This window comes from Zea mays, chromosome 8 (genome assembly GCF_902167145.1).
Source record: "Zea mays cultivar B73 chromosome 8, Zm-B73-REFERENCE-NAM-5.0, whole genome shotgun sequence".
Classification (NCBI taxonomy): domain Eukaryota; kingdom Viridiplantae; phylum Streptophyta; class Magnoliopsida; order Poales; family Poaceae; genus Zea; species Zea mays.
The window spans coordinates 62,313,476-62,336,541 of record NC_050103.1 but is presented as its reverse complement, the minus strand read 5'-3'; the positions used below and the strand labels follow the sequence as shown (position 1 = coordinate 62,336,541).

The following is a 23,066-nucleotide window of genomic DNA, read 5'->3' as shown; positions in this document are numbered from 1 at the left end:
CAATCCAAGGGCCCTCATAAACAAGCAAACACCTCCAGCGACTAATGAATCAGTATAAATCCATGGGCTCACGCTGTCCACATGGGCGCATAACAGCAATAGTTAAACAAGCTAGCACGTAGACTGTGCTATCTAAAAATACACAACATTGTGCTATCTAAAAATACAGTGTTGCAGTCAAAATATAATCATGTCCATTCAAATTGTGCTATCTAAAAATCGAATTATTACAAATTGTCAACGATTTCGTCTCAGTTTTTTTTTGATAAAATTCAAGCTGATGCCATGGCTTGAAGCTGGTGCCATTGTTCTTGCTGATCGTGGTGTTGTCTTCATTGATGAATTTGATAAAATGAATGATCAAGATCGAGTTGCTATTCATGAAGTTATGGAACAGAAAACTGTAACCATTGCAAAGGCAGGAATACATGCCTCACTAAATGCAAGATGTAGTGTAATTGCTGCAGCAAATCCAATATATGGAACTGTAAGCTGCTAAGCTCTTATCATGTCTTTCACTTGCTCCATAGTACCTCTTGATTGTTTGCTATTTCTGACAACAATTCCTGGCTTTATGACAGTATGATCGTTCATTGACACCAACAAAGAATATCGGGCTTCCAGATTCACTGCTTTCTTGTTTTGATTTACTTTTTACTGTTCTTGATCAAATGGACCCTGAGATTGACCGGCAAATCTCAGAACACGTTGCACGAATGCATAGATATTGCACTGACGATGGAGGTAGTTTTTCTGTTTTACAGTCCAATATACCAATATATATTCAATATATATTTGTTTTCAGTTCTTTAATTCTTTTCGTTTGGTTAATAAAAGACAAACCTCATAATCTGTAGGAGCAAGGTCTCTTGATAAAGAGGGATATGCTGAAGAAGATGATGGTGATGCTAATGCAGCCATTTTTGTCAAGTATGATAGAATGCTCCATGGTCAGGATAGAAGAAGAGGAAAGAAATCCAAGCAGGACAGGCTAACTGTCAAATTTCTGAAGAAATATATTCATTATGCGAAGAACCTTATTCAACCAAGGCTCACTGATGAGGTAACCTTTTTCCAATCCTGGATACAGTCATACAGAGCAATACAAAGTTGTGGAGGTATTAGTGTTTATGGAAGAGCTACAGGTCTGAGATCCATGCAGAATTTAGAGTTTTTATGATGTCAAATACCCTCAATCTGCCCACAGTTTTAGCTCCAGGAATTTTTTGGACCTAGTGATGACCAAGCTCCAAAAATTCTTGGAGCTGGAACTCTGCCAAAAATTTCTGGACCTAGTGATGGCAGGTAGCTGCTTAAATGGAGGACGAGTGCAACTACAATCATTAATAATAGTGATAAGAGAGAAAGTGGCGTGCTTGCAACTAACATACACCAATTAATCAGAATGGTGGCTAGAGTTCGTATGATACTAATTAACTCCACCCAAATATGATACTAATTAATAATACTGATTTTTTCTTTTGCGATTATGCATAAACTCTGTGACAAGAACCATGCTTTAGATGAAATTCATAATCACTAACCGAAATATGGACAGAAACCCGTAATAACTGGGAAATCATCTACACGGGAGTTCTGAACCAAAACCCAAAGAATCCCCTTCTCTGTTTAACTTGTGGGATGCCGTTGGGGACCAATTCCTCACACGATTGACCTTGTGTCGCATGATTCCACTGCATTTGCGCCGGAGGCCATAGAGAGCACTGCACTTCTAAGCCTCCACCGGATGCTCGAAAGAATCTGTCGCCAAAGAAACAATGGGAGCAGAAATTTATCCTATTATTTCTACCAGCGGAGAGCTGGAACTCTGCCAAAAATTTCTGGACCTAGTGATGGCAGGTAGCTGCTTAAATGGAGCCCCAATCCATACGAACACAATCCAAGCATATGGTGATACAATAATAATGTATTGAGGAAAAAAATGTACGGACTTGCATGCAAAGCTGTGAGCCCAGCGGTCTCCACGCTCGCAGCGGTTCCCGGTGACGCAGCAAGGGGCACCGCCGCAGAAGCCGTAGTTGAAGATGGCCTCCAGAATCTGGATCTGCTCCGGCCTGGGGTTCCACCGGGGCTTTGGATCCGGGGTCCGCTCCTCGCCACCTACGCATGCACAAATCGAGAACCAAGATAATCAACCAGCACGTACGTAGTCAGCTTCAGTTCACCCCTCGATCTTGATCCCCGTCTCGCTACAAATAAACACTACCTCTAAAACTGATAGGGGGCATCACGAATGGGGCGTCCATACGGCAACTGTCGGGGCGGGGACCGCACGACAAGCAGGGGCGCCGGCCATGGATGGTGGCGAGGCGTAGTCCAACACAGAGGCGAGGTCGAGCACCAAGAACGGTCGACGCTGGGAGCGGCGCGAGCAGGGGCAGTGGTCGTGGATTCCGGGTATCCCGGGCGCGGCGCTGGGTGCGCGACGGTGGGGGCGGCCGCAGGGGCGACAATCATAGCGCCGAGGTCGGGGAAAAGGGGGCGCTTCGCACGGGCGGTTTGCGGCGGGCGGCGGGAGTTCGTACCGGCGGGATTCGCGGCGGCGGGCACGCGGGATTCGCGGAGCGTGCGCTGCGGTAGGTAGGCGGGCGTGCGGGCGTTTCGCGCGGCCGTTCGGTAGCGGCGGGGGCAGTCTACAATAGACTCTTAATAGTTAGTAGAGATCAGCTCTAGCCATCTTCTCTGTCTCATGTTGAGATCAGCCTGAGTAAAGATATACTTAAGGCTCTTATGATCAGTGAAGATGTTACAGTGGGTTCCCATCAAATAGTGCCTCCACATTTTTAATGCATGAACCACTGCTGCCAACTCAAGGTCATGAGTGGGATAATTCTGCTCATGAGGCCTGAGTGCTCTTGAGGCATAATCAATGACTCGGTTGTATTGCATCAAGACACAACCTAGTCCAGTGCCAGAGGCATCACAATACACATCAAAAGGCTTGCTGCTGTCGGGTTGTGCTAATACTGGTGACGTGGTCAGGTGTTGCCTCAGTGCATGGAAGGCATCTTCGCACTTCTGACCCCAAACAAACTTGGCTTCTTTCTTCAACATCTTAGTTATGGGCTTCGCAATTTGAGAGAAATCCGAAATGAATCTTCGGTAATAACCGGCTAATCCCAGAAAACTCCGAATCTGACGGATAGTCGTGGGTGGCTTCCAGTTCATCACCTCCTGCACTTTATCAGGATCAACAGCTATACCTGCCTGAGAGATAGTGTGACCCAAGAATTTGATCTCCTTTAGCCAAAAATCACATTTCGACAACTTGGCATAAAGGTGGTGCTCTCGCAGACGTTGAAGCACTACATGCAAATGCCTGACATGTTCTTCTTCGTTCTTTGAGTACACCAAGATATCATCGATGAAGACCACTACGAATTTGTCCAATTCAGGCATGGAAATAGAATTCATCAGATACATAAAATATGCTGGTGCATTCATCAGCCTGAAAGACATCACCAAGAATTCATATAGCCCATATCTGGTTGAGAAAGCCGTCTTCGGAATATCACTTGCCCGTATCTTGATCTAATGATAGCCGGAGCAAAGATCTATCTTGGAAAACACCTTGGCTCTGACCAACTGATCGAAAAGAACATCAATACGAGGCAAAGGATACTTATTCTTGATAGTTACCGCATTAAGAGGGCGGTAATCTATACACAGCCTCAAGCTTTCATCTTTCTTCTTCACGAACAAGGCTGGACATCCCCAAGGCGAAGTACTTGGGCGAATAAATCCCTTGTCCAACAACTCTTGCAATTGCTTCTTCAACTCTGCCAACTCAGCGGGTGGCATTCGGTAAGGCCTCTTGGAAATAGGTGCCGTTCCCGGTTGCAACTCGATAGCGAACTCAATGTCCCGGTCTGGTGGCATTCCTGGCAATTCATCAGGAAAGACTTCTGCATACTCACAGACCACTGGAATCTTCTTTAGAGGTAACTCCGTCATAGAGAAAGCACATGACTGAGTAGAACCTTGGTTGGGTAGAATTAAGGTGAAACTCCCACAGAACGGGGAATTGACTTCCACGATGCGGCTGGCCACATCAAGCACTACTTGGTGCAGGTTCATCCAATTAGTGCCCAGAATAATATCCACGCTTTCCAAACCCAACACAAGAAGGGTGGTTTTGATAATGTGACTTCCTAGTTGAATAGGCACACTTCGAATTAATTGGTTGGTTACAGTTTTACCCCCAGGTATGGTTATCATAAATGACCCTTTTGCATGACAGAGGGGCAATTTGCATTTAGCACTGAACTTCTGGCTAATGAAACTATGAGATGCACTAGAATCAAACAGAATTAATACAGGTTGATTAAAAACTGAAAAGGTACCAGTCATGATGGGGGCTCCCTCAGGTACTTCTTCCAGAGTAGTGAAGTTGAGCTTCCCTTGCCTGACTTGCACCTTCTGCTTCCTCCCCTTGTCTTGACTTGGAGCTAGCATCTGCCTCTGCTGATTCCTAGGGCAGTTCTTGGCATAGTGGCCCACATTGCCACAAGTGAAGCACTTGTTCCCATTGCCCTGGCGAAACTGTTGCTGCTTTGGAGGTTGGTTGTTCCTTGGGGCGGGAGTTGGAAAGCGGTTGGGTGCCGGCTGCTACTGCTGAGGTGGCCTGATCACCCATCTATCTGCCTGCTACTGAAAACCCCTGCTCTAATTGTGAGAAACAATCCTGAACCTCTGGGCCTGAGCGGATGGTGGTGCCATTGGTGCCTTTCTCTTCTTCTCTGCCCGGTGAGCTACAATGCAATCCTCCTGGGAGATGGCCAGATTGACCAACTCATTGAAGCTATCTGCCTAGACAGTGTTGAGTCGTTCCCACAGCTTGGTGTTGAGACCCCTGCGGAAGCGGTCTCTCTTCTTCTCATCAGAATCAGCATGGTAACCTGCATACTGGCACAGGTCATTGAAGGCCTGAGCGTACTGCAAGACCGTGCGGGTTCCTTGGTTGAGTGCCAGAAATTCATTCAACTTGCGATCAAGAATTCCAGCTGGGATGTGGTGCCCTCTGAAAGCAGTCTTGAATTCCTCCCAAGACACTTCACGATCAGCGGGTAGCATAGCACAGAAGTGGTCCCACCACGTCCGAGCAGGGCCACGAAGCTGCTGCGCGGCGAAGCAAGCCTTAGCATCATCAAGGCAGTCTCCCGTGAGGAGGGGAAACTTGGACTCAATGACGCGAAGCCACACGTCGGCGTCCAACGGATCCTCTGCCTTGGTGAACAGGGGTGGCTGCATGCTCAGAAACTCCTAGTAGGTTGCCGTTGTCGGAGGTAGCTGATACTGGCTTCCACCATGCTGCTGGGGGTGGGGCTGGCGCTGCAAGAGCTGTCACAGAATCTCATTCTGCTGGGCCATCAGCTCCTGCACCGTGGGAGCTGGAGGAGGCGGCGGGGGAACTTTCTCGTTATGCTCGCGACACTGCCTAGCTGCCATCTGAAAATAAAGATTGTCGCCAATGTCATCCCAACTCACAATTTCGAACAACAAGCTATTATCTCATATGGGAAGGAAATGTCATAATCATAATATTAGGTTCGAAATGAAGATAACAAGGTTACAACATCTCACAGATCTCAAAAGTTCTCAAGAGTTACATCAATTAGGGGAAATACCCGTAAGCCTAGTCCAAAATCTGCCATTAACTAAGCTCGCGTAGGTTTTTATCCGCCTAAAATGTCAAAGCGACTGATCAACCCTGAGCGGTGGAAGCGACACTGGATGCGGGTGAAGGGGGTGTTGGGGGCCTTCGGCTTCCGAAGGTCCTCAAAAACATAATTTAACAATGTTTCTGGAGTATAATGAATGAACAGGTATCTTCGGACTCGAATCGGTACCACAGTGGGAGAAGCCCAAAGAATACGAAGGTTGACACAGCGCCAAAGCTGTGAGCAGGAAAGCTTCGGCGTGATAGCAGAAAAGGAAACCGACTTAAAGATGAAAAGGCTATTCAAACCTCGGTGGATTACCATAGAATTACTACTAAATGTAAAGGGCATGGGTGTAATTTTACATGGGCTGTGTCCCGTGCCTATAAATAGATGAACAGTGCTCCTGTACTGTTCAGGCTGACTTGGCATTTGCTTCTGCGTCACGCTTGTGCTTTTACCTTCTTTTAAGCCGAAGGTACATTTGTAATTTGATATCATTCCTATTCTTCCATAATAATAATATAAAAATGAGTTGATAATAATATATAATTGTTTATGTCATCCTTTATATTTCACATGTTTTCTTCTTCATTATTATGTGTTGTGTTTATGAAGGTACGTCCTTCATAACCTTCGTCCGAAAATCATTATATCCCCAAGGGAAATAATGCTTCGAAGGACGAAGGACTTTAACGTTTAACATTTTTTGTGTTGCCTTGTTCTTAAGCCGAAGCATTTGAGAACAAGTCCCCAACATTGGCACCCACCTCCGGTGAACTCACTTCCACTCTTTGAGTTTTGAACACCTTTGGCAATCATAAACCTTCGCTATGGCGCCGAAGAAAGCTTCAGCAACTGGGGCTGCAACTCTGCAGCCGCTGGACCCCAATCAGGAGACTCTCTCCCTTCGGGAGGCCCGAAACCAGAAGAGGAAGGCTGTCAGCCCGACACCGCCAGAGGATGAGCTAGACCAAGAAATCAGAGACATGGAGATGCTTCATCAACAGGTGCAGAGGAAGAAGGAAAAGATGGCCAGGCTAGCTGAACTGCAAAGGCAGATAGACGAAGCCTCTGAAGAAGTTCGTCATCTTACTCAGGATGAGCAGAATCGAAGGCCTCAGCATAAAGACCTTCATCAGGAGGGTTTCTTCAACGAAGATGACTGGTATGAGAATTTCTACCATGGAAATTTTGCTTTTGATGATGCTTCTCCTCTGTCCGCTGAGCTGCAAGCTACACCTTGGCCTTCGTCCTACAAGCCGCCTCAGCTTCCCATATTCGACGGCCATTCAGACCCGAAGCAGTTTTTGATGAGCTACGAAGCAACAGTATCTTCGTATGGTGGCAATACTGCAGTCATGGCAAAATCTTTTGTTATGGCTGTCAGGAGTGTTGCTCAAACCTGGTATTCCTCCCTTCGACCAGGAACGATCACTTTATGGCAAAAGCTGAAGGACATGTTGTTAACCAGTTTCCAAGGGTTTCAGACGAAGCCGGTCACTGCTCAAGCTCTATTCCAGTGCACCCAGGATCACGAAGAATACCTTCAGGCGTATGTCCGGAGGTTCTTGCGTTTGAGGGCACAGGCACCAACAGTGCCCAACGAAATTGTCATTGAGGCCATGATCAAGGGACTTCGGCCAGGACCTTCAGCTCAGTACTTTGCTAGGAAGCCTCCTCAAACTTTGGAGAAGCTGCTCCAGAAGATGGACGAGTATATTCGTGCCGACAATGATTTTCGTCAAAGAAGGGAGGAGGCTTTCAGGTTTTCCGAAATGACCAGGGGCTTCGGAGGAAGATTTTATCCGAGGCACGTTAGGTCAATTCACAACTCTACTCAAAATGATGATAAGGGGAGTCAGCAGCAAAGGCCACAGTGCTCCTCACAGGCTTCGGGGCAACAGCAAAGCTCCTTCCGGCCGCCAGCTCCAAGAGGCAGAGGCGCCAGGGGCTTCGGCGGAAGATTTGGAGATCAACCAAGGAGAATATTTTGCTTGTTCTATGGTGAAAACAAGGGCCATACCACCAGGATGTGCCATGTTACCATCCAGAAGCAAAAGGAGATAGCCGAAGCTGCAGCACAACAGGGTCAGCCGAAGCAGATCATGCACACTGCTTCGTATCATTCGCCTTATATCCCAGAATATGTAGGCAACCACCCTGCAGTTTCTGTTGCTTCGGCGAGTCAACCTCAAGCTTCCTGGCAACAGCCTCCGCCTCCACCACCGATGCAACAAGGCCAGCAGCCAGAAGGGGGCCAATATGCTCAACAACAAAGGGACTTCAGAGAACAGTCCGAAGCTCGCACAGTCAATAGCACTGTGCCAGAGTCGAAGCACATTTATTGACAAATATCCTACCTTGATAGTAGTCTTTTCCATTCAGTTTTATTTTCTGTGTAATAAAAGACATTTTCTTTTTAAATCTCATGTAATAGTTTCATTGTTTGCCACAAGGAAAATATATCTTCCCCACAGGCTTAAGTTGTTGAAGCTTAAAGATTTGCGATAGCAAGGAGGACCTTCGAATCATCAAAAATTTATTTTAAAAGGCACGGTATGAATTCTTCGAAGCAACAAAAAGTCGTTCTAAGGAACACAGAGTAAGTTTGCTGAAGTTACAAAAAGCCATTCCAAAGGGAGCGCAGCGTAAGTTTTCTGCTCAAAAGTCGTTCCAAAGGGAATGCAGAGCTTACAACAAAAAATAAACGCTGATACCGCCTAAGTAAAAGGCGAAGCGCGAAAAGTCAACGCGAATACCGCCGAAAGTAAAAGGCGAAGAAGCTCCTAAGGGAGGCTTACATCGAAAAAAAAACGCTGATTCCGCTGAAGTAAAAGACGAAGAAGCTCCTAAGGGAGGCTTACAGCAAAAAGTCAACGCTGATTTAAAAAGATTATGTGTTTTATTGTGGGGATGTGCATGTATCTTCGGAATAAATACCATTTTACATAGCATAACATCATCACATCATTTCGCATAGCATAAGCATCATACATCATGCTGCATATGGCACAAGAAGGGGACACAATATCGATCTTCGGAAGAATGCTTTGAAAAAAGGGAAAACATGCTAAGTCACAAGGAGTTAAATATTGATCTTCGGAATGTGGCTTCGGAAAATATTCTCACGAAGCTTGGATATTCTTCATCAGAACACTATGAGTATTGTTGTGATAAATGAAAATTCTTCTTCACGAAGCATGAAAAGAAGGGAAGGTGTTTTTTTCGTCAAAGACTCAAAAACGGTACGTATGTAAAATTTCATGCATCGTAAAGAATTGAACCATAAAAAACAAGTATATTACATTCAGGGTTACAAGATATTACACATATTACATTTCAGAAGTTTTTACAATAGCACTTAGTCTTCCCTAAGTATAACTTCCGCAGCTTCGTTCAGGAGTTGATTAACAACTTGATCCATGATAGCTTCAGCCATCTTTTTAATTTCGTCGTCTTCTTTCGGGTGAGGGCCCGGAGACGCTTTAGTAGGATCTGAAGGAGGACATGATATGGCTACATTGCTATTACAAATTGCGAACGAAGTTTAAAATCAAAAATTACAACACAATAAAAACCATTAGTTAATACCTATTTGCCCTTCGGGCTCTGCGCTTTTCTCAGCAGCCTCTGCTACTTTTCTAGCATCATGGATGCCCTTTTCGCTTTTCTGGATAATTTCTCGGGCCATTTTTCGACCACCATTGTCCCAGACATCGGTGAAAAATTTTCCACCAACCATGCTAGCTTCGGCTGAAGGATCTTTTGCATCTTCGAAGGACAAGGTAGTTTCGGATTGCGCTAAAATCTTTACATGTTCGCAGCCTTTTTTCTCCAAAATGGTGGCAATCCCCCTGACACCCGAAAAAGCACATATGTCTCCGCGGCTATTTAAAATTTCCTCAAAGGCCTCAGCTTCGTGATTAATCCATTCGATGGGACCTTCAGGGTTGCCTCTTGTAAAGTTTTCTTCGCTCGAGAATGCGCCAACGCTGGCGAAGCTAGTTTTCATTTTCTTAACACACTCCATAGATTTGTCATAGCATCTTTTCTTGAACGAACGAAGCTCTTCAACAGTTCCTTCTAAATGATTTGCCCATTGGTCGCTAAGTTCTCGCTTCGTTTCTTCAAGTATGCGTTCCTCTTTAGCTCTGGCTAGTTGTCTTCGAAGATCTTCAATTTCACGCTTCTGAGCCTCAGCTTGACCTTTAAAAGTAGCTTCGTCTTCTTTTATTTTATTTATCAATGAATGTAATATTTTATCTTTTTCGAGACCTTCGTTCCTTAGTTCAATTACTTCGGAACGAAGGTTGCTCAGGGCCATAACACACCCTTCGTCTTCGGCATCTTTTTGGGCCCTGAGAGCATTGCTAAGTATAAGGCCCTGCAAAGAAAAATGTGTGTGCGTCAATAAATTTAAGCAAACGAAAAATTTTGGTCTCAAGAAAAAATACAAAGACCTCATTTTTTTGCACCTTTAAGCTATTGTACGCCAAGCTGTCGGCCAGCTCGTTTTTCGACAACACTGAGAGCCCGTCTTCTAGTGTTGGGAATCCGAAGCTCTTGCTTATCTCCCGACAGACAGAAATCTCCTTGCTGTCAGGGAGACAATACAAGAAGTCTTCTTCTCCGCTGCCGTTGAATATCAACGCCCCCTTTGGATATTTCAGTTTTTGGGCGTAAAACTGGGCCTCTTGCTTTTCTTTTTCAGACAACTTTTTCCCCGAAGCATGTCGAACAATATAATCAAGGACTTTGGGGGATGCTTCGGGGGCAACAGCACTGGTTTCTTCAACAAGAATTGGCTCCGTCATTTCTTCCTCCTCGGTTTCCAAGGATTTTACCTTCGTGGGCTCTGAAGGCCCAGCTTCAGTCTCAGTTTGTCGCTTTGGAGCTTTAGCATCAAAGATTTTAGTTTCCGCTTCGGAAGTTTCAACAGTCTTCTTCGGAGTCGTGCTTGAGGACTTAATTGTCTCCAGTACATCTAGCACATTGACCATTCTTTTTCTCTTCGGGGTCATTGCCAGGCCTTTTTGGTTTTTTATTGTCTCAACACTTGCTGAAGGACTTAAAATTTCCAATATTTTTGTTCCTTCAGTTCTCGGTTTTTCTACTTTCTCTGCTGAGGGTGCTTCAGCTTTTTCTTCGATCTTCGGCACTAAAGTTGGTTCTTTAATTTCGGTGGCCGAAGAGGATTCACCGGCGAACTCAGGCACTGTAGCTGGTTCAATGTAGCGTGGCCGGTGTGTGAGAACCTTTACCCTTTGTCTTTTCGGCGCTGGCTCGCTGGGAGCGGCTGAAGCAGTTTTCTGTGCAGAAGTTGCGCTTTTTCTTTTTTGGCCCCGTGCTGGATAGTGGTAGTCGGGGTACACGAACCCAATTGCGTCAAACACTCGGTTCAGTCTTTTCTTTTTCCGGCCTCCGAAGGCTACTGACAATGCAGTATCTTCGGCCTTTGAATAAACCCCAAGTAGTTCATCACTTAAATTTTCAATGCTTTTTAGCCAGTCATCGTCTGGCTCAACGAATTTATCTCCGAACTTGAAAGCATACTTTAGCCTGATAAGTCCACCTTCGTCAGCCTCCTTTATGGTCTCTTGCGGCATTTCCCATTTTTCCGCGAGCGGCCATACTCTGAAGGCAATATGCTCTTGGACCAAATCCCTCGTTCCAATAAAAGAGCAAATGACTCCGAAAGCTCTCTAGCATTCTTCGGCAGCTTCATTCATCTCAACCTTCAGCCTCCGTAGGCCGAAGCGTTGCCAAATAGGGCGCATAATTATACCTTTAATATCTCCCCGTGTTTTCAGGTCATTCTTCACATAAAACCATTCTGTCATCCAGTCGCCGGGCCATCTCTTCCGAAAGGTTGGCACGGGGCAGCTTGACCCAGACCGAGAGACGAAACTGTAGCAGCCGAAATTATTGTGATACTGCTCCTTACCCCAGGGTTTTGTCTCGTATAACAATTCGTGTATGTTGCAGAAACTTTTCGCATCAGGTTCCAGACCTTGGCTTCTCACGGCCCACACGAAGATATTCAACCTTATGATTGCTTCGGGAGTAAGTTGGTGAAGATAGATTTCAAATATTTTCAGCACCTCTACGACAAAGCTGCTTAGGGGAAATCGTAGTCCAGCTTTCAAAAAGCTTCGGAATACTACGACTTCATTTTCCTCAGGGGTCGGACAAGTCTTCTCTCCTTCGTCGGCCCTCACAACAGACAAGTCCCGGAAATATCTTCCCCTCATGTTGACAAGATGATTTTCTTTGATACTTGATTTGCCGAAAACCGCATGGCTTGGTCGCCAAGGGCGATCTTCGGAGTCTTCACCACCACAATCCGCATCATAACTGTCGCTGTCATCAGTATCTTCAGATAAACCTTCTAAAATCTCTTTGGTGATCTTTTCTGTATTGGTTTTCGACATTGCTTCAAGAAACCCCAGGTTTTTCTCTTTAGAGAGACTCAGCTTCATCTCGATAGCAGCCTTTTTATCTTCAGACATCTTCGAAAATGCTAAAAAACTGTTTTCAAAGTCGAAGCTTAAAACTTAAAAAGCTAAGCAAGTGTTGGTGCGCAAGAGCTAAAAATCGAGTAACCAAGAGCAGATGGCAAGAAAGCGTACCAACTGAGCTCGTGGTATGCTCTTATTTATACGCCCGGTGCATTGAAAATTGGAAGACCCCGCTTGTCAGTGAATGTTGCTATTCTAGCAAAGGGAAGGTGTTTTTTCGGACCTTCGGCTTAAGGCCTTCGTCCATGTCGCAATCTAAATTTATCATCCTAACAGATTAATATTGCGAGGGGCTACTGTTGGGGGCCTTCGGCTTCCGAAGGTCCTCAAAAACATAATTTAACAATGTTTCTGGAGTATAATGAATGAACAGGTATCTTCGGACTCGAATCGGTACCACAGTGGGAGAAGCCCAAAGAATACGAAGGTTGACACAGCGCCAAAGCTGTGAGCAGGAAAGCTTCGGCGTGATAGCAGAAAAGGAAACCGACTTAAAGATGAAAAGGCTATTCAAACCTCGGTGGATTACCATAGAATTACTACCAAATGTAAAGGGCATGGGTGTAATTTTACATGGGCTGTGTCCCGTGCCTATAAATAGATGAACAGTGCTCCTGTACTGTTCAGGCTGACTTGGCATTTGCTTCTACGTCACGCTTGTGCTTTTACCTTCTTTTAAGCCGAAGGTACATTTGTAATTTGATATCATTCCTATTCTTCCATAATAATAATATAAAAATGAGTTGATAATAATATATAATTGTTTATGTCATCCTTTATATTTCACATGTTTTCTTCTTCATTATTATGTGTTGTGTTTATGAAGGTACGTCCTTCATAACCTTCGTCCGAAAATCATTATATCCCCAAGGGAAATAATGCTTCGAAGGACGAAGGACTTTAACGTTTAACATTTTTTGTGTTGCCTTGTTCTTAAGCCGAAGCATTTGAGATCAAGTCCCCAACAGGGGGCATCGCGGAGGTAGTCCCATTGGCACCAGCGGCTGGTCCTAACTCCTCGGGAGCCTCTTCTCCCTCGCTTCCGGCTTCATTGGCCTCCATCTCCAAGTGGTGCATGTCTAGGTGGTCATTAGCTTCTTCGAGTTCCCGCTACACATCGTGGAGCTGGTTCTCCAAGACATCAATAGTGTTGTCTCAGATCTCCACCTGCTGCTCCAAGGTGGTGATACGCTGGCTCAGCCTTTCCACCTGCAAATCCTTCTCCACCAACTCAGAGGATAAGTCGACCACAAAATCTTCTCGGCTATCCAGGGTGAGCTTGGTAGTTTGAGAGATGTTAGCAAGATGTGCCATAGCGTCGCTCTGAAGGGCCTGAAGGCGGTACAGCGCACTCATGCACTGAACAGTGACCCTCCCAACCAAGTTAGGATACATTGCCCACACGTCCTTTGTGTGGCTCACACGGTTACACCACATGGGGTGATCCTTCTTCTCAGCAGGGAAAAGTCCCAAGGAGTGCATCACCATCTCCAGGGGATGGTAGCCACAGAAAGTCGTCAGAGTCTTCATGGCTGCTGCTTTAGTGGTGTCGTTCGTCCTAAATCCAATTGTCTCGGAGTCAAGGGAACGCCTACCCGGCTGAAGGGGATGAGCCTCCAAGGCCAGCCAGACTCGGCAACGAGGTACCCGATGCTCCTCATACAACTGCACCATGTACAAAGGGGGTGTAGGGTAACCGGCGAAGTTAAGCACTTCCCACAAGATGGAAGGAAAGCCATCGTGAGAAAGGAAGTCAGAGCTGAAACGAGTGTCTCCTCCGCTGGCGGGGTGGGTGAATTCATCTGCGGAAGGGTATCAGGTGTAAAGATTATGGTGGAAGGAAGAATATAAAAGAGCCTGGATGGTTGAAAAGAAGTGGGTTAGCTGAAATTCTTTTACTCCTTTAATTCTTAATCCCTCAAAATTTTATAATGCATGTATGCTGAAAAGAATAACGACTCCTCTCCAAAATAAAGGGTGCTCCTAGGGCATCCTTCAAGAATCTAAGTACTGGCCCACAGGGCCTACTTACTTAGCCACCTATTTCTCCCACTATCCCTAAGGCCTTTCGTCCTAGGTCTAGTGGTCTAGTCCTGACGATTCTTAGCAATTTTCTAAGCAAGTTTTAAGTTTTGAAAATTGGTATTCATGGTTTATTGTCCTTCTCTGTGGTGATATTCGCTCGGATACCAGCTGTGGCAGAACCGCCTGAATTATTCCAGCTTAAGTGCCTAAGTCACGCCTCAAGGGCCGTAACACACTTAAATCGGAATAACCCGTCAGTCCCTCAGATCTAGTCTGATAAAGCCACTTAACCAGGATCAAATACCACAATCTCACACAAAGGTGAGTCACAGAAGAAATACAATAAAATAGGAAACCTCAAATTAAGTACTGAATTATTACATAGATCGGAGTTTTTTTGAGTAGCAAATAAAAGTTCACAAAATAAAATGCAGCGGATAATCGATGTCTTCGATAGCGAGGAAAAGGGCAAGGCCTAGCCCACTACTCCTCCTGCTCCTCTCCCGTGGAAGCAGCATCCCACTCGACCGTCCAACCCGATGGCAAGGTGGTAGGCCAAGTCACACCATGAACCATATCCTACAACGTACCTGCAAAAATTGTGCCACAAGTAAGGCTGAGTATACTAATACTCAGCTAGACTTACCCGGTGTGAGGAAACTACTCCTCTACCTCTAGACCATGCGGCTGTTTGGCTGAGGGGTTTGGTTTGCCAAAAGCACTAGCTGTATCTGAAATCAAGTTTTAGCTTTTCATTTTCTAGCATCATTAGATTAACTAAGTTTGTTCTTTCTAAGCATACATGGTAACAAGCAGTTAGTTCAATCAACAAATTGTCTCATGTAACCTCATTTCACTTCTTACTCAATGTAGTACAAGGGGTCAAGTAGTCTCATTAGCTGCGAGAAGCAGACGATTCGAATCGGGTTTTTATCCTTGCAAGGTAAACCTAAACACATGACATGCCAGGGTACTCCGACCCCACACATGGCAACCGTCCCCATCGATTCCCCGTTCGCGGCCAGGGCTCACTGCCTTGGCATACAATGCTCCACTGACCCCGGCTGCCGCCGTGCAGTGACCGCACTTGTACCCACCATAGCTAGCATGGGAGACCCAGTCTCAGGACGAGTGAGGGATAAAGTCCGCGCCCGGCTTCACTCAGGTACTAGGTTTATCGGTTACCATATTTCCCGACATGTGCTTAGTACGTTCAAACGCTTGACTCAGGTATCTACACATTAATCCTTAATTCTTTTTCCCGTCTCATGAACAAGGCATCCTCCCTGGATCTAAGTCCATAGACCATTATAGATCCCATTATCAAGATGGATACAATCAATTCCTGACCTCGCGCGAGTGCTAGAAAAATCACTCGACTTCTACCGAGATCCTCATTAGCAAAGCAGCTACTCGACCTAGCATACTAGTATCCATCTCAAAAAGGATTTCTAAGTTCATGCAACTAGAGGTTTCAAGCAACTCCTACACTTAAGTGCATATTACAATCCTACATGCATTAAGTGTAGTAAAGTAGCATATATAATTATGGTTATGCATAAAAACCGGGGCTTGCCTTCAAATGCTGGGGCTGCAGGGAGATCTTCAATGGCAGTCTCGGGAGCTGGCTCCTGGTCCTCCTCTTGGACAGTTCCTTGCTCAGGGATGAGCATGTACTCTCCGTTAGCTAGATTGCAGTCTAATGAATGCAATAAGTAAGATATATGCATGACATGATAAGTGCTTTAGTAATTAGACTTGATGGTGAAAGAGTCACTTAATTTAGATAGGGTTCACTCTTGCTACTAGAGATTCTTGTGGTATATTTAGTAATTTAGATCACACTCAGTTAAATGAAGTGGTAAGTCTATCTTGGTGTTCCCCTGAATTCTTTTTAAAGCCTTAGTGAGAATTCAATAGGATTTTTAGTTGAACTTATTGAAGCGAGGTTTATTATTTTCCTTTCTTCCGCTTATTTCCTTTATGCTTTTAAGATAGATTTGAACTACAAGTTATAGCAATAAATTTTCAAAAATTCTGGAAAAATTACAGTGGCTTCTTACTGGTGTATAATCCTCTGTCTCAAAATTTGGGGTTTAAAAAGTAAGTAGTTCTCTCTGGACAAAATAATTAAATATTAGGGCAGAAGGGGTGGTTTGAACTACAACTATCATTTAACAGAAGATTATTCCTTAAGACATATTTTTTCTGCCATCTAGATGCTATAACATGACTTTGTATAAATTTCTAGCCATTAATACTTACCAGTCATTTTATTATGATTTCCTAAAGTTTCTAGCCAAAGGGGTGCTTTCTACTACCACTATATTAGAAAATATCAAACAACAGATTTCTGATTTTTCCTAGCTTCTATTTTGTGCAAGAGCAATCATTCTGAAGTTTGGCATCTTTTTGCTGAAGGGAAGGGGTGATAGGAATTAATTGGATTAAATGACCTTTTTCATAAAGCATTGCCAATGGGTGTTATTTGGCATCTTTCAAATGGGTTTGCATTTTTCTCTGGTGGTCTATCTCATTGTTGATCTAGCAAAATTTTATTTGCCCATTATTGTATCATTTTGGGTTACTCATGATTTATTTGAAATATGACTCATTATCATGTTCTATTTATTTACCCTACTTAAAATGATGGACTGGGGTGTTTATTATTTTTGCAGTGGAATTTTAGTGGTTACAAGTCCACTGGATTTTTATTAACAATTTTGGTTCTGGTTTTATAACTCCAATAATTGTTTTCTAGTTGGAATAATGCTAAATAAAACATTTCACTTTAATCCTGTTCTGGACTAGGGGTCTTTTTGTTTTTCCTAGGTTTTTTGTTACTTAAGTAGGCTAGGAAAAATAATTGCACTTACTGTTCATTATCTATTGATGCCTTTCTAATTTTCCTAAATTTAAGACAAAAATGGCTTTTAATAGATATCCCTACTTAAATTCTCAATACTGGGGTTCCAACTATTTTTAAACAGTGTTTAATTAAGGTTTGAACATCTACAAATTTTCTTAAGCCTAGTACAGAAGCATAACTAATTTTCTTTAATTAAACAAGGTTTGGTCAGTTTCTGTATTTAATTCTAAACTCTAAAAATTAGAACAGAAAGCATGGGGTTCAGTATTTTTAATTGACAGTCCATAATATTTAGAATCCAACAAAATTGGTTTGACAAATTTTGGTTAAGTATTTCTCAAGTTATGAATTTCCTAAGCCTTCTGCTGAATAATAAGAGATTAATTCGAAATGGTTTAAAGAAAAACAGTTTTGCGCTAGGGTCCCTGGCAAAAGTTCTTAAAAGAATTACAGACAGGTCCCCGGGGCACTATTCATTTGAGTCTACGGCTCTGCAGAAAACCCCCTAGGGTTTCTGGAAATCGAACCTGCGGTCCTGTCCCCAACTGAACAGTACCCGCGGCGAAGGAATGGGCGGAGGGGCTTACCAGCGGCGAGACTGCTCCGGTGAGGTGGTCGAGGATGTAGGGGAGGTCTCGGGGATCACGGTGATGTGCGGGTCACCGTCGGGGATAGTCGGAGTCGGCTGGTCCGCGTGCGCAGGCAGATGTGCTCGTCGGTGGCGAGGAATCCGGCCTACTCCCGGCGCAATAGTTCAATCAAACGGGTCAGAGAGCTTCACTGGGTGCTAGGGAAGACGTGGGTGCAAGGAATTTGAAAATGGCTTACCGGAGAGCTCGGTCCACGCGCGGTGGCGGGCGACCGAAGTCCGGCGAGGGCGATCTCGGGCTTCCAGTGAAGTTCTGTCGGGTCCGAGGACTTGGAAAGCTTCACAAGCTAATGGCAAAGCTAACCGAGGCGTTGGTGCGGCCTGGGCGCGACTGGAGGGAGCTGGCCACGACGGTCGAGGCTTGGAAAGCTTGGCATGCGGTGGCGCGGCGTGCTCAGGGCAAATTCCGGTGATCTCTGGCTTGGGCAAGACTTGTGAGCACGCGAGGAGGGATGGCCGAGGCTCGGGGTTGCTTTATAGGCACGGCGCTATGCACAGGCGGCCGTGGACCGGCGAGCGCGCGTGGGCGGGCGCTGGGGAGCGCTGGTGCGTGAACGGGCGTGAACTGGGGGTGTCAGCCATGGTCGAACACGTGGAACCGTTGCCTCTGCCCAAGTTCTAACGCCGATTGGGCGCAAATCTTCGCGAATCTGAGCAAGATCGCTGTGAAGGATTTGTTCACCTGACATTGCTTTGTCTTTTGTGTATGGACATCGCGCGGTTTTAGGCTAGGGACAGGGAGTTGTAGCATCACCAAGGTGCCAGTGTCAGAACACCTGGTACCGAGGTCAAGCTGCGCCAAAACCATGTCAAATGAATTTGGTTTGAGTTCAAAATTTTCCAGAGTGTGTTCAAGGGAATTTGGCACAACTTTGATATTTGGACTTCCTAGTTTTGAGTTTCGAAAAACAGAGAACACAAGGGATCTTTGGAAAGGGTTCTGAAATTCAGAATTCTGAATTTCCCCATGGGACCATGGTTCAAGGGCTGATTTGGGGATTTTGGAAAGACCAAATGGCCAAATTTTCTTACTATAATTTGTTAGTTATTTGGTGAGCTAAAACATTGTAATTTGGTCTTTTCTATAATTTGCATTTTCCCCCAAGATTTCTCCCAATTTCCCTTTATGCTTAATTTGCCCTCTTAGGATTTATTAGGGTTTGAGATTTTTCCTTCCTTAAGGTTCATGACAAGATTAAGAAGAGTTTGAGAAGACTCATTATAAATCTTTGTTCTTAATCTTTGATGTTCATTCCTTTACTAAGTTTACATGTGATAATAGGTTGGGGTTAGCTTAAAGAAGAACCCTAGGTGACATTGGGGTGTCACAGAATGTGCATCGACTTTACAGATCTCAATAAGGCATGCCCGAAGAATGAATTCCCACTGCCAAGAATAGATTCCCTTATGGATGCAGCAGCTACTTCGGAGCTCATGAGCTTATTAGACTGCTACTCGGGATATCATCAAATCTGGATGAAAAAGGAGGATGAGCTGAAGACAAGCTTCATAACTCCTAGTGGGACCTATTGTTACCTTAGGATGCCTGAGGGGCTCAAGAATGCTGGAGGAAGCTTCAGCAGGATGACTGCCGAAGTCCTTCATTCCCAAATAGGCATAAATGTGCTGACATATGTTGATGATATCATAGTTAAGAGCACAAGGCAAGAAAATCATGTTACTAATTTGCAAGAAACATTTGCTAACTTCAGAAGGGCCAGCCTTAAACTAAACAAAGAGAAATGTGTCTTTGGAGTGAAGAAAGGCAATGTTGGGGACTTGTTCTCAAATGCTATGAATCAAGAACAAGGCAACATAAAATGTTAAATATCAAAGCCCTTCGTCCTTCGGATCATTATTTCCCTTCGGATATAATGAATCTAGGACGAAGGTCATGAAGGACATACCTTCATGATCATGATAAAAAATGGAGAACATTCATGCAAAGTACAGAAGATAACATAATTTCTGTAAACATTATTATTAATCTATTTTCATTTTCATTTATATTACTTGTGTAAACAATAGTAAATTATAAATGTACCTTCGGCTTGAAGGAATGGGAATATAGGCGTGACACAAAGGTGAATGCCAAGTCAGCGTGAACAGTACGGGAATACTGTTCACCTATTTGTAGGCACGGGTCGCAGCCCATGCAAAATTACATTAATGCCCTTTACATTTATCAATAACTCTATAATAATTCTTCGAGGTCTAATTTGGCTTTTCATCTTTAAGTCGGTTTCCTTTTCCGCCGTTATGCCGAAGCTCTTCTGCACATAGCTTCGTGATCGTCTTATCCTTCGTCGTGATCGCCGTCCCGGTCAAGCTTCGTCTTAACCATGTTCTTGTATACTCGCAATCTGACTTCGAAGGTACCTGTTCACATATTTCTCTTGGAAAACATAGTCAAATTACGTTTTTGAGGACCTTCGGAAGCCGAAGGCCCCCAACAGTAGCCCCTCGCAATATTAATTTGCTGTAAAGATAAGTTTATATTGCGATATGGACGAAGGCTATGGGCCGAAGGTCTGAAAAAACACCTTCCTTTTGCTAGAATAGCAACAGTCATTGACAAGCGGGACCCTCCAGTTTTCAACATACTGGGTGTATAAATAAGGGCTCACCACAAGTTATTTGGCACGCTCTCTTGCCATCTGCTTTACCTGCTCAAATAGCTTTCTGCCCACAAATATTTGACTGCCTCCCTAGTTTTAAGCTTCGGAGCCAAGAGGCAGGATTTCCGAAGGGATGTCTGAGGAAAAGAAGTTTGCTGCCGGAGTGAAGCTGAGCCTTTCTGAGGAGAAAAATCTGGGCTTCATTGAATCAATAGCAAAAACAAATACAGAGAAAATTACTAGGGAGATTTTGGAAGGCTTATCTGAAGATACTGGTGAAAGTGATAGTTATGATGCAGACAACGGGGATGAAGGTTCCGAAGATCGACCATGGCGACCAAGCCATTCAGTCTTCGGAAAATCAACTATTGGGCAAAGTCACCTTGAAAACATGAGGGGAAGATATTTTCGAGATATGTCCATCGTGAGGGCAGATGACAGAGAGAGGACTGTGCCGACTCCCGAAGATAATGAAGTCGTGATCTTCCGAAGCTTTTTTAAAGCTGGGCTACGATTCCCTATAAGCAGGTTTGTGGTAGAAGTTCTGAAAATATATCAGGTTTACCTTCATCAACTTACCCCTGAAGCAATAATAAGAATGAGAGTCTTCGTCTGGGTCGTGAAGAGCCAGGGCCTAGAGCCATGTGCAAAAAGCTTTTGCAATATACATGAGTTATTATATGAAACGAAGCCCTGGGGTAAATAGCAATATCATAACAACTTTGGTTGTTACAGCTTCGGTGCTCGCTCTGGATCAAGCTGTCCTATGCCAACCTTTCAGAAGAGATGGCCCGGGGAATGGATGAAGGAATGGTTCTATGTAAAAAATGATTTGAAGGCTTGAGAAGATATTAAGGATATCATCATGTGCCCTATCTGGCAGCGCTTCGGACTCCAGAAACCGAAGGTAGAAATGGATGAAGTAGCCGAAGAATGCCAACGGGCCTTCGGCGTAGTCTGCTCTTTTATTGGGACAAGGGATTTAATACAAGAACACATTGCCTTCAGAGTGTGGCCGCTTGCAGATAACTGGGAAATGCAGAAAGAAACTGTTAAAGAAACTAACGAAGGTGGACTAGTCAGGCTGAAGTACACATTCAAGTACGGAGACAAATTCGTTGAGCCAGATGATGATTGGTTAAAGAGCATTGAGACTGTAAGTGATGAATTGCTTGGGGTATATTCAAAGGCCGAAGACACTGTGTTGGAACTTGCTCTCAGCAGCAAGGAGGCCAACAAGGATGAACAGTGGTGACAACAGGGATACGTGCTCAGGGGCAAATAGCTCTGTTAATGTCTAGCCTCTCACGAGCACTGTGTGGGGGTATTTATAGGTATCTGAGTGCCCAGCGCCTCGTGTTAAGGACGCATGTGCCCTCGGACACCTAGTTTATCCCCAGAATATTCCCATAAAGCAGGGTTACAAGCTGTACTTACAAGAATGCCTTTACAAACTAGGCCCGTAACACAACGGCGGTCACGCGGGGCCCGTTACAATGGGTCAGATCACACGTGGGCCTCAGAGCGGGATGAGGCCGTGCTGCGGGGAGACGTCACCGCAGGCCTTCGTCTGGTGCTGAATGAAGCGAAGGGTGTCCCTGCCCGTTTTGTCTTCGTCAAATCAGCGACTGCAGCGAAAGGCGTCGAGCGAAGGGTGGCGTCTCTGCCTTCGCCCCAACATTTGCCCTCCGAGGGACCAGTTCGACAAAGTCACCTGGTGCCGAAGACGTCGCTAGATGGCGGAGACGCTGCCCTCGCTCGAAGTGGTTCCGCGGGGGTTTTTGATGTGACCGTTGATGGACGGCGTACTGTTGGATTGCGGGTTTCCCGAAGCGTCGCGCCCTGTCGGATTGCGGGTTTCCCGAAGAGCCGCGCCCTGCCTATAAAAGGGGGCGGGGGTCGGCGCTGTTTGAACTTTGTCTTCCGCGCTCCATAAAAACCCTAGCCTCCCGCCGTCTTGCTGCTCTTCTTCTTCCGCTGCTCCTTTTGCTCGCCGGAGTGCTGGCTCGAGTGAAGCAAACCGCCCACCGCCGCCGACGGTACGTAGCAATGCCGTCCTCTTCTTCTTCCTCCGACACCACGCCGCCGGCCGCCGCCTCGTCTGAGGAGACGTTGAGTAGCGTGATGGTGGAGGAGTTGCGCGTCGGCGACTCTGTTGATTTTGGTGTGTCACGGATGACGTCAGCCCGCGTTGAAGATATGCAGCGGTTGGGCTACTTTGGCGGTGGAGTTGCTCGTGCTCCGGGGACGGAGGAAGTCCCCGAGCCGGAGGGTGAGTTGGTCGTTTTCGAGGCGTTCTTCGCCGCCGGTCTCCGCTTGCCTGCGCACCGGTTTGTCGGCGAAGTCCTGCGTAGATTCAATGTTCAGATACATCAGCTGACACCGAATGCCATGGTGGCGCTGGCGAAGTATGTCTGGGCGACGACTTCGTACGGCGGGCAGCCGTCTGTTGAAGTTTTTGCAAAGAATTATTGTTTGCATTGGCAGAAGAGGATGGTTGGGGACGGAGTTGCCCAGTTCGGGTCATGCACATTCACGCCGAAGACCGGCAAGACCACAATGCCAGTAGTGGAGTTGGTTCCGTGCGCCCGCAACAAGTGGGGCAATTGGAATGAATTTTGGTTTTATGTTGCGGAGGGTACTGTCGAAGGCCATAAAGGTCTCCCTGTGTCTGAGATGTGCTCTCATTATTACTCTGCGTAT

General features: G+C 45.3%; 2 protein-coding genes across 2 annotated transcripts; one reads left to right on the top strand and one right to left on the bottom strand.

Moving 5' to 3' along the window:
* Window positions 1-265: 265 nt before the first annotated feature.
* Window positions 266-1,362, top strand: LOC103635263 (DNA replication licensing factor MCM3 homolog 1-like). Its single transcript, XM_008657755.4, has 3 exons — window positions 266-487; window positions 582-744; window positions 858-1,362. The coding sequence occupies exons 1-3, from the start codon at window positions 281-283 to the stop codon at window positions 1,178-1,180; spliced, it is 693 nt and encodes a 230-aa protein (XP_008655977.2). The 5' UTR covers window positions 266-280; the 3' UTR covers window positions 1,181-1,362.
* Window positions 1,363-1,442: 80 nt separating this feature from the next.
* LOC103635262 (uncharacterized) lies at window positions 1,443-2,565 on the bottom strand. Its single transcript, XM_020543290.2, has 2 exons — window positions 2,228-2,565; window positions 1,443-2,121 (listed from the first exon to the last, which is right to left on the bottom strand). The coding sequence occupies exons 1-2, from the start codon at window positions 2,265-2,267 to the stop codon at window positions 1,793-1,795; spliced, it is 369 nt and encodes a 122-aa protein (XP_020398879.1). The 5' UTR covers window positions 2,268-2,565; the 3' UTR covers window positions 1,443-1,792.
* Window positions 2,566-23,066: the final 20,501 nt, after the last annotated feature.

Bases quoted from the DNA above. Each gene is read 5' to 3' on its own strand.
- LOC103635263 (XM_008657755.4), top strand. From the start codon at position 281: ATGCCATGGCTTGAAGCTGGTGCCATTGTTCTTGCTGATCGTGGTGTT. The intron at 488-581 runs GTAAGCTGCTAA...GCTTTATGACAG, and splicing joins CAAATCCAATATATGGAACT to TATGATCGTTCATTGACACC. The intron at 745-857 runs GTAGTTTTTCTG...CATAATCTGTAG, and splicing joins ATATTGCACTGACGATGGAG to GAGCAAGGTCTCTTGATAAA.
- LOC103635262 (XM_020543290.2), bottom strand. From the start codon at position 2,267: ATGGACGCCCCATTCGTGATGCCCCCTATCAGTTTTAGAG. The intron at 2,122-2,227 runs GTAGTGTTTATT...GTGCATGCGTAG, and splicing joins GCCCCCTATCAGTTTTAGAG to GTGGCGAGGAGCGGACCCCG.